Source organism: Salvelinus sp. IW2-2015, linkage group LG26, assembly GCF_002910315.2.
Source record: "Salvelinus sp. IW2-2015 linkage group LG26, ASM291031v2, whole genome shotgun sequence".
Lineage (NCBI taxonomy): Eukaryota > Metazoa > Chordata > Actinopteri > Salmoniformes > Salmonidae > Salvelinus > Salvelinus sp. IW2-2015.
In genome coordinates this window covers 8814964-8826069 of record NC_036866.1, presented here as the reverse complement: position 1 = coordinate 8826069, position 11106 = coordinate 8814964, and the positions used below count along the sequence as shown (strand labels likewise).

At 42.6% G+C, this 11106-nt stretch overlaps 1 protein-coding gene across 1 annotated transcript in view; it reads left to right on the top strand.

Annotated features, from left to right (window-relative positions):
* The first annotated feature begins 1989 nt into the window (after window positions 1–1989).
* The window catches only part of LOC111952124 (multidrug and toxin extrusion protein 1-like), a 28895-nt gene continuing 19778 nt past the window's right edge, over window positions 1990–11106 (top strand). Inside the window, exons 1-6 of the mRNA XM_023970636.2 lie at window positions 1990–2632; window positions 2864–2965; window positions 3213–3281; window positions 3485–3633; window positions 9752–9794; window positions 9900–9944. Of these exons, the coding sequence (XP_023826404.1) occupies window positions 2456–2632; window positions 2864–2965; window positions 3213–3281; window positions 3485–3633; window positions 9752–9794; window positions 9900–9944 (585 nt within the window). The 5' untranslated portion in view covers window positions 1990–2455. The remainder of the gene's footprint in view (window positions 2633–2863; window positions 2966–3212; window positions 3282–3484; window positions 3634–9751; window positions 9795–9899; window positions 9945–11106) is intronic.

The window sequence follows — 11106 nt, the reverse complement described above, 5'->3', positions numbered from 1 at the left end:
GCTTTCCACCAGATGTCGGAAATTGCTGCGGGGACTTGTTTCCATTCAGCCACAAGAGCATTAGTGAAGCCAGGTACTGATGTTGGCCGATTAGGCCTGGCTCGCAGTCGTTGTTCCAATTCATCCCAAAGGTGTTCGATGGGGTTGAAGTCAGGGCTCTGTGCAGGCCAGTCAAGTTCTTCCACACTGATCTCAAAAATTATTTCTGTATGGACCTCGCTTTGTGCACGCGGGCATTGTCATGCTGAAACAGGAAAGGTTCTTCCCCAAACTGTTGCCACAAAGTTGGAAGCACAGAATCGTCTATAATGTCATTGTATGCTGTAGCGTTAAGATTTCCCTTCTGGAACTAAGGGGCCTAGCCAGAACCATGAAAAACAGCCCCAGACCATTATTCCTCCTCKACCCAACTTTATAGTTGTCACTATGCATTCAGGCAGYTAGCATTCTCCTGGCATCCACCAAACCCAGATTTGTCCATCGGACTGCCAAATGGTGAAGAGTGAMTCATCACTACAGAGAACGCGTTTACACTGTTTCAGAGTCCGATTGCAGCGAACTTTACACCACTCCAGCCAATGCTTGGCATTGCGCATGGGGATCTTAGGCTTGCTTGTGGCTGCTCGGCCATGGAAACCCATTTCATGAAGCTCCTGATGAACAGTTTTTGTGCTGACGTTGCTTCCAGAGACAGTTTGGAACTCGGTAGTGAGTGTTACAACCAAGGACAGACGATTTTTACACACTAAGCGCTTCAGCACTCGGCGGTCCCGTTCTGTGAGCTTGTGTGGCCTACCACTTCGCAGCTGAGCCGTTATTGCTCCTAGACGTTTCCACTTCACAATAACAGTACTGCTCTAGCAGGGCAGAAATTTGACGAACTGACTTGTTGAAAGGTGGCATCCTATGGCGATGCCACATTGAAAGTCACTGAGCTCTTCTGTAATGCCATTCTACTACCACTGTTTGTCTATGGAGATTGCATGGCAGTGTGCTCAATTTTATACACCTGTCAGCAACGGGTGTGTCTGAAATAGCCAAATCCACTAAGGTATCTGCCTTGCCTGGCTACCCAGAGTCCTTGCTCCGGCCAAACGCTACGCCACGCCCACGGACATAAGTTTCTTCTCCACAATAGAGAGCAATAGTAATGGCGTCTTTTTGTAGGCACTAACTCCGCCATGGTTCGTTGGGAAAATGTATGGAGTTTTTGTAGGCACTAACTCCGCCATGGTTCGTTGGGAAAATGTATGGAGTTTTTGTAGGCACTAACTCCGCCATGGTTCGTTGGGGAAATGTATGGAGTTTTTGTAGGGTTTTTCGATAAACGCAGGAAATAAGGTCTATGGTAAACACAGGCTTAGGAGATCTTATACGTTTTGTTCTATGACATAATCACCATCAGCTAACGTCGCTCTTTCTGAATTTTTAAGGATTTAGGTAATAATAAAAAACACACAAAGCAGAGATAAAAGCTTCATAATTCATAATGGCCAAGGTCAATGCTCCTTACCAGATTGATGAGGAGGAACATGACAGCAAACCATTGTTGTCGAACTGTCTGTCACTCAATCTTTACTTTGAGTGATAATGTAACATTCAACAGATAATGTAACACCCCCTTACAAAAAGTAATACAGGATTCCTGCAGGATTTGTTTACCATTGTGAAGGAATTGCGGTGACTTGCAGAAGTCCTGTAGGGCTTTATTGTAAGAGTTTCAACACATAATAGTTATAATGCCCTACATAAGTATATCCTCATTAATTTASCATACAAGTGTTTTTGTAGCAAATTGTCTTGACATAACACACACTCAGCAACTCGCGCACTCAGTCTTGACCCTTCAGGTAGGCTATATGTTAATGTGGACATTGGAACTCAGAGYTCGACCTCTCCTGAGAGTCCCCTCATCAAGCTTGAGCCAGCAACWAAGGATTCTGACGCGTTTGGTCGGTTTAAGGATGTGTAAACAGACCAATGTCACTTTCTGGTCGAAGCTGCTACTCTTTCGAGTTCGAGCATTAAAAAAAACAAGCAGGACCGAGGCAATCTTAATATAATTTAAAAAATGCCTTTATTTTAATGGCATGTTCAATGGAACAAAGATTTCAAAACTCCGGCGCGTTTCGGCAGCATGGCCTTCGTCATAGGCCTACAAAGATACAACGATGTCTTGTTTTTGAACAAACCATGTTCCGACCGTTTGTAGCTCCAGTAGAATAGTCACGCACACGCATTAGCGAACAGATGACACCGGGGGAAAATAGGGGTGTATTCTAGGAAGGAAAATGGGAGGGACCTAGATGCATTTAAATAGAAACTTGTTTTCGTTGCAAAACGCTAATGTTTGGACAAATGATTGCACTTTTTGTTGGTACCAACGGCAACAATCATTTGTACTCAGCAAAATTATCAAAACGTTTGATAGGCTGTGGTCAGTGCAGGTAGTAAAATGGAAGAAGTTACAACATGTATCCCAGTGGACCCTGCCTCGAAAGGTAATTCACCAATTTATGGCTCCATCATATCTAAATTACCTGCAGAGGGCGGCTCTTTCAGTCGAGCAAGYAGATGGATGTCAGTCGAAATAGAGGAGATGGTTGAAATTCTTAAACTGGCTGGACCAATGGTAAGCTTGATACTTCTAGAAAAAAATGTTAAAATGCACTTCGTATACTTTTTCTAGGCTACAGTTTTTTATTGGTATTATTTGATATTGAGTACCGTAGTACTTTTACAACGTTTCCTTTTGATAATGACTGCACGGATTATGTATATGTTGTTGTTGAACGTGATGGGGACTTGTTGATTTAAAAACAAGGGAACGTATGAATAAATTGATACAACTATTTTTCCTCAGTTCATCTCCATGCTGATGCTCATGCTAATCAGTTTTGTTAGCACGGTGTTCTGTGGACACTTAGGCAAAACGGAGCTGGCAGCTGTGACTCTGGCCACTTCGGTAAGAGCAGCTCTTTGACTACTTCGAACTGAACCGTGTGTAGCCAATAGCCATGGCTTGCTTTGAGATCACTGTCTTCCTGAAAAAYCAATTCATACAAGTCACAAACATCACCATTTACCTGCAATCACTCAAAGTCCCTTGTGTGGTGCTCTGCTAGGAGCTCATGAATAAAACAATTCTGTGCCTTCTGACCAGTGTGCATGTAATCTTAACTCATGACAGAATCTCGCCCCTATGTCAACAGGTGGTCAATATTACAGGCATATCCATCGGCACCGGGCTGGCATCAGCCTTCGACACACTGATTTCTCAGGTAAGGCGACTGATGAATTTGGGGAGGGGGAAGAGTAAGAATATTGAAATTTCAAAGAAGCTTCCTGAATTGACTGTAATTAAAATGGAATTAACCCRAAACATGTTAACTTTGTACCTAAAATGATAACATATCATTAGGGATGATCCTTGAGATCAGCAGCAGCTTTATCCTGTCAATCCATCTCTGCTGTGTGACTGTAGATTTTCGGGAGCAACAATCTGAAGTATGTGGGTGTGACTGTGCAGAGAGGAATTCTGATCCTGCTCCTGTCCTGCTTCCCCTGCTGGGCTCTCCTCATCAACACAGAGCCCATCCTACTGGCCATCCACCAGAGCCCGGAGGTCTCCAGGTCAGCCCCACCATCACATACTATTTCACATCCCATACCTGGGTTATGTTCCAAGTAGGTGCGAAATGGGAGAAACAGTTTTAATTAGAAGAATGTGGTACTGGCTGAGCCCAGAGGTCTCCAGGTCATGCTCACTGTCACAGTCACATCCCATATCTTGGTCAAGTTCCTAGTAGGAACGAAACTGGATATTATAATAAAAACATTTATTATAAGAACGAGGTACTGGCTGAATTTAGAATGCGCTTTTTTTAATTTTTTATATATATATATTTTTTGATTAGGAGATCCTGAGATCACATTTTAATATAGGGCATTCTGAAGCCCAGTCAGACCTGACCTCCGTTAATGTCTTGTTCTTTATGATTGATGACAGGTCTAGACAACACGTACCAACTCCACAAGAGGGCTTAGTCCCCTAAGCTCAAACTTGGGCCCCCTCAGTTTTAGTTGCATCTCCCTATATAAAGAAGCAAATGATTGAGTGACTGGTTGGTGCCAAAAATATTCTATCTGCACTGTCAAATCAKATTTTATTAGTCACATGTGCCAAAGACAACCTTATAGTGAAATGCTTACTAAAGAGCCCCTAACCATCAATGACATTTTTTAAAATACGGATAAGAATAAGTGATAAAAGTAACAAGTAATTAAAGAGCAGCAGTAAAATAACAATAGCAAGACTATATACAGGGGGGTATCGGTACAGAGTCAATGTTCGGTGGCACCGGTTAGTTGAGGTTATATGTACATGTAGGTAGAGGTATTAAAGTGACTATGCATAGATGACAACAGAGTAGCAGCGGTGTAGAAGGGGGGGGCATATAGTCTGGGTAGCCATTTTGATTAGGTGTTCAGGAMTCTTATGGCTTGGGGGTAGAAGCTGTTTAGAAGCCTCTTGGACCTAGACTTGGTGCTCCACTACTGCTTGTCGTGCGGTAGCAGAGAGAAGTCTGACTAGGGTGGCTGGAGTCTTTGACAATTTTTAGGGCCTTCCTCTGACACCGTCTGGTATATAGGTCCAGGATGGCAGGAAGCTTGTGGCCCCAGTGATTTTACCCACCCCGCGAGAGACCCCCCGCGAATCCTCAACCAGACAGAGAAGCTGGGAAGCTGGGCCGTACGCCTACCCTCTGTAGTGCGTTGTTGTCGGAGGCCGAGCAGTTGCCATACCAGCAGTGACGCACCATCAGGATACTCTCGATGGTGCAGCTGTAGAACCTTTTGAGGACCCATGCCAAATCCTTTTAGTCTCAAGGGGGGAATAGGTTTTGTCATGCCCTCTTCATGACTGTTTTTGTGTGTTTGGACATGATAGTTTGTTGGTGATGTGGACACCAAGGAACTTGAAGCTCTCAACCTGCTCCACTGCAGCCTCGTCGGTGAGAATGGGGGCGTGCTCGGTCCTCTTTTTTCCTGTAGTCCACAATCATCCTCTTTGTCTTGATCACGTTGGGAGAGGTTGTTGTCCTGTCACCACACGGCCAGTCTCTGACCTCCCTCCTATAGGCAGGCTCATTGTTGTCGGTGATCAGGCCTACCACTGTTGGTTCTATCGGCCAAACTTAATGGAATGGTGGTGGTCATCTTTGCCGTTGCCAGCCATGCGTGAACAGGGAAGTACAGGAGCTGGGATCTGAGCAATAGCACCCCCTGATGGGCCCTGGTTGAGAGATCAGATCAAGCGGATGTGTTGTTACCAATACCCCTACCAACCTAGGAAGGAAGCATGAAATGGCTCGTCAGGAAGTCCAGGATCCAGTTGCAGAGGGAGGTGTTTAGTCCCAGGGTCCTTAGCTTATTGATGAGCTTTGAGACACTATGGTATTGAACGCTGAACTGTAGTCAATGAATAGCATTCTCACATAGGTGTTCCTTTTGTCCAGGTGGGAAAGGGCAGTGTGGAGTGCAATGGAGATTGCATCAGCTGTGGACATGTTGGGGTGGTATGCAAATTGGTGTGGGTCTAGGGTTTCTGGGATAATGGTGTTGATGTGAGCTATGACCAGCCTTTCGAAGCACTTCATGGCTACATACGTGAGTGCTACGTGTCGGTAGTCGTTTACGCAGGTTACTTTTGTGTTCTTGGGCATAGGCACTATGGTGGTCTGCTTAAAACATGTTGGTATTAGACTTGGACAGGGAGAGGTTGAAAATGTCAGTGAAGACACTTGCCAGTTGGTAAGCGCATGCTCGCAGTACACGTCCTGGTAATCCGTCTGGCCCCATGGCCTTGTGAATGTTGACATGTTTAAAGGTCTTACTCACATCGGCTGCAGAGAGCGTGATCAGTCTTCCAGAACAGCTGGTGCTCTCATGCATGTTTCAGTGTTATTTMCCTCGAAGCGAGCATAGAAATAGTTTAGCTCGTCTGGTAGGCTCGTGTCACTGGGCAGCTCTCGGCTGTGCTTCCCTTTGTAGTCTGTAATGGTTTGCAAGCCCTGCCACATCCGACGAGATTCAGAGCTGGTGTAGTACAATTCAAGCTTAGTCCTGTATTGATGCGTTGCCTTTTTGATGGTTCATCAGAGAACATAGCGGGATTTCTTATAAGCTTCCGGGTTAGAGTCCCGCTCCTTGAAAGCGGCAGCTCTATCCTGTAGCGCAGTGCGGATGTTATCTGTAATCCATGGCTTCTGGTTGGGGTATGTAAGTACGGTCACTGTGGGGACAACGTTATTGATGAAGCCAATGACTGATGTGGTGTACTCCTCTGCCATTGCAGGAATCCCAGAACATATTCCAGTCTGTGCTAGCAAAACAGTCCTGTAGCTTAGCATCTGCTTCATCTGACCACTTTATTGATCTGGAATATATTGGTCACTGGTGCTTCCTGCTTTAATTTTTGTTTGTAAGCAGGAATCAGGCGGATAGAGTTATGGTCAGAATTTCCAAATGGAGGGCAAGGGAAAGCTTTGTGTGTGGAGTAAAGCTGGTCCAGAGTTTTTTTCCCTCTGGTTGCACATTTGACATGCTGATAGAAATTTGGCAAAACAGATTTAAGTTTCCCTGCATTAAAGTCCCCGGCTACTAGGAGCGCCGCCTCTGGGTGAGTTTTCTTGTTTGCTTATGGTGGAACACAGCTCAATCAATGCTGTCTTGGTGCCAGCCTCTGACTGTGGTGGTATGTAGACAGCTACGAAAAATACAGATAAACTCTCTAGGTAGATAGTGTGGTCTACAGCTTATCATGAGATACTCTACTTCAGGTGAGCAATAGCTCGATACTTCCTTAAATATCGTGCACCAGCTATTATTTACAAAAATACATAGTCCGCCGCCCCATGTCTTATCAGACGCCGCTGTTCTATCCTGCCGGTGCAGGTTGTAACCAGCCAGCTGTATGTTGATGGTGTCTCCGCGAAGCATAAGATATGCTGTGTCAGCACAGTAAGGTATGACTCCTTTGGGTTCCCATAAAAAGCGGTTGGTAAAATGCTCCTCATCTTTGTGATAGGGTAAGTTAATAACGTGATACTCCTCCACCTGTAACTTGATTTAGAAGGGCGGGTCAAGTTTACTAGTTGGGCCCTGGTGAGGACACCGTGTTGGATGAAATTTCTCCTGCTGTTCCTACAGGGGCCTGCCCTATCATGGGGTGTGAGGTTTTCATTCTGACATTGACTGACATTGAATTGATAATGCCTGAGCAGTGGCGTGTATTCATGGAACCCGCCCCCACAAAAAAAAGTTACCAATGTATTTAGTTCAATTCGCAAACGACGCTCAATGTATATAATATACATTCATACCATTCTCCAAGTGGAAAGTTTGTTTGGAGAGCTCACAAACTGCATAACACTCATTATTAAATTATACTTTTGGGTTTATTTAATTGCGATTTACCTAGTTTACTGTCAAGATCTTTGGGTAGCATGTGTCAACGGTTATCTCCATTTTAATGTTGTGGTTAGCAGAGACAAAGATTCCGTGTTTGAGAGGTTTAAACAGCAATCCATCATAGGTGAATTGTGACTGACTGATCTACAAATAAATGAGTCGTTATTTAGAATGCAAGGTGATTTTAGCTACTGTGATTATTATTTGACCATGCTGGTCATTTTATGAACATTTGAAACTCTTGGCCATGTCTGTTAATAATCTCCCCACCCGGCACAGCCAGAAGACGATGGCCACCCCTCATAGCCTGGTTTCTCTCGGTTTCTTCCTAGGTTTTGCCTTTTCTAGGGAGTTTTTCCTAGCCCACGTGCTTCTACACCTGCATTGCTTGCTGTTTGGGGTTTTAGGCTGGGTTTCTGTAGCAGCACTTATATAAATAAATTTGATTTGATTTTGTAGATCAGTCAGGTCGGAAGGACCTGCTGTCTATTTTGATCCTTTCAACACGGCCAATATTTTCCTGATTTCCTGCAACCCTACACAATTTGTCAAGGGCTGAGATAAACCATTTCAGTTTTAAAAGCTAATTCTTACAATTCTACACATTTCGCCATGCTGCTTATGCCATATTTTTATGCTCTGAGTGACTAAATGTGTATTTACAAAATCAGTGGGAGGTCCCATGCCATTTTTTGAATTTGATTCTGACTGTCTAGTTTTCATTTTGGGTTGTTATTTGTCAAATATATCTTTAACAGTTGAAGTCGAGAAGTTTACATACACCTTAGCCAAATACATTTAAACTCAGTTTTCACAATTCCTGAACATTTAATCCTAGTCAAAATTCCCTGTCTTAGGTCAGTTAGGATCACCTTTATTTAAGAATGTGAAATGTCAGAATAATAGACAATTATTTCAGCTTTAATTTCTTCATCACATTCCAGTGGTCAGAAGTTTTACATACACTCAATTAGTTTGTGGCATTGCCTTTAATTGTTTTAACTTGGGTCAAACATTTCGGTAGCCTTCCACAGCTTCCACAATAAGTTGGGTGAATTTTGGCCCATTCCTCCTGACAGAGCTGGTGTAACTGAGTCAGGTTTGTAGGCTCTCTTGCTCGCACACGCTTTTTCAGTTCTGCCCACAAATGTTTCCTTTTCCTCCAAACATGACTATGCCAAACGTTCTATTTCTGTTTCATCAGACCAGTGACATTTCTCCAAAAAGTACGATCTTTGTCCCCATGTGCAGTTGCAAACCTTAGTCTGGCTTTTTTATGGTGGTTTTGGAGAAGTGGCTTCCTTGCTGAGCGGCTTTCAGGTTATGTCGATATAGGACTCGTTGTTACTATGGATATATAATACTTTCTACCTGTTCTCCAGCTCTTTCACAAGGTCCTTTGCTGTTCTGGATTGATTTGCACTTTTCACACCACAGTACGTTCATCTCTAGGAGACAGAATGCTTCTCTTCCTGAGCGCGTATGGTGGCTGCGTGGTCCCATGGTGTTTTATACTTGCGTACTATTGTTTTTACAGATGATGCTGGTACCTTCAGGTGTTTGGAATTTGCTCCAAGGATGAACCAGATTGTGGAGGTCTACACATTTTTTTTTCTGAGGTCTTGGCTGATTTTCTTTTGATTTTCCCATGATGTCAAGCAAAGAGGCACTGAGTTTGAAGGTAGGCCTTGAAATACATCCACAGGTACACATCCAATAGGCTAATTGACATGAGTCAATCAGAAGCTTCTAAAGCCATGACATCATTTTCTGGAATTTTCCAAGCTGTTTAAAGGCATAGTCAACTTAGTGTATGTAAACTTATGACCCACTCGAATTGTGATTCATTGAAATAATCTGTCTGTAAACAATTGTTGAAAACATGACTTATGTCATGCACAAAGTAGATGTCCAAACCAACTTGCCAAAACTATAGTTTGTTAACAAGAAATTTGTGGAGTGGTTGAAAATCAAGTTTTAATGACTCCAACCTAAGTGTATGTAAACATCTGACTTCAACTGTATGTAGTGCCATTTTATGTTTTCTACATACAGTACTTTATCTGGTTTAAGTTTACACTGAACATGTTTTGCCATCCCGAACATTCTATTCATATGTGTATATATTATTTTTTATTAAATCTTTTTTGGAGTGGCGACAACGATTTAGCAGCAGTGGCCCACCGCTGCTAAATTAATATAGGGGAAACARTGAGATGACTGTTTGCTCCTGCATGTTCATTAGTTGGTATTTATTTTGTGTGTGTGTGTCCCTCAGGCTTACTCAACTCTATGTGAGGATCTTCATGCCTGCTCTGCCAGTGAGTTAACCAAGCCCGRAGTTCTTACAGAATTCTACAAAGTGTTGGCTCATCCTACTGATTTAAGATCTGCATGTGAATCTCATGGCTGCAGTGTCTCCACAGGCATGCTTCATGTATCAGCTGCAAGGAAGATACCTTCAAAACCAGGTGCTGTATGCGTTTCAATAGAACTTGTTTGTCATTGTGGTCGTGACTGTGACCCAACAGACCAATCAGTTGGCGAGGTTAGGCCACCGTTTTCCCATTCCATCCTCATATGTCTAGTATATATGCTTGTGTGTATTACTCACAATAATTGACAGCYATTTTATATTAAGTTAAAATAAATGGCACCAAAATGCGTTGTACTTGATGCGCTCGCAAGTGGAAGTATTCCATACTTGTTTTGGATTACATGCCGTCTATTTTAAACCTTATGGTAATTTTACATCCTTTTGAGGGGGAAATTAAAAGGGAACACCGTCTGCCCACCCTCCGAGCTCATGAGATCTGAGGGGTATACTACAAAGCAGAACCAAATCAAATTTGATTGGTCACATGCACATGGTTAGCAGATGTTAATGCGAGTGTAGCGAATAACAATTTCCAACAACTACCTAATACACACATCTAAAGGGGTGAATGAGAATATGTACATATAAGTATATGGATGACCGAGCGGCATAGGCAAGGTGCAGTAGATGGTATAAAATACATGTGATATGAGTAATGTAAGATATGTAAACATTATTTAGGGTGGCATTGTTTAAAGTGACTAGTGAGCCATTTGTTAAGGAGTTAGCCAGTTAACTTGCCTGAATATTCTGAAATAACTTTTTTGTTTTTAGTAAGATAAGCTTGAAATGGGCATGGTCTCTATATCTGTTAACATTAACTTGTCCAGAGCTTATTTAATTTATTTTGTCGACATATAGAAAGTTTGCATAGAAAATAGATGCGACAATTGCCTGCTAGGGTTTGTTTGTTTTGAACTATCTTGTGTTGATTTAAAAACAGTGATGTCGCACACAAAAGTTTATCAAAAAACCTACATTGTCGATAAAAAAATAAATGTAGTAGTTAGTGTTTCCATTATCCATTTACGCATTCATAAATTGGCTACAGCCTGTATGCGTTCCAACCTATCTGTTTCATGTCTCAGGTAGCCTGCGAAAGCCAGCATGGATAGAATGCAATAATTAACAAAAATTTGCCATATTCTTATTTTTTTGTTACAACATTTCTTTTGTCGAATAAACCTAGGTCAATGGAAACGTGCCTACTGACTCAACAACCAAAAACAAGTATCTGTTTGGCTTTCTTAATGATC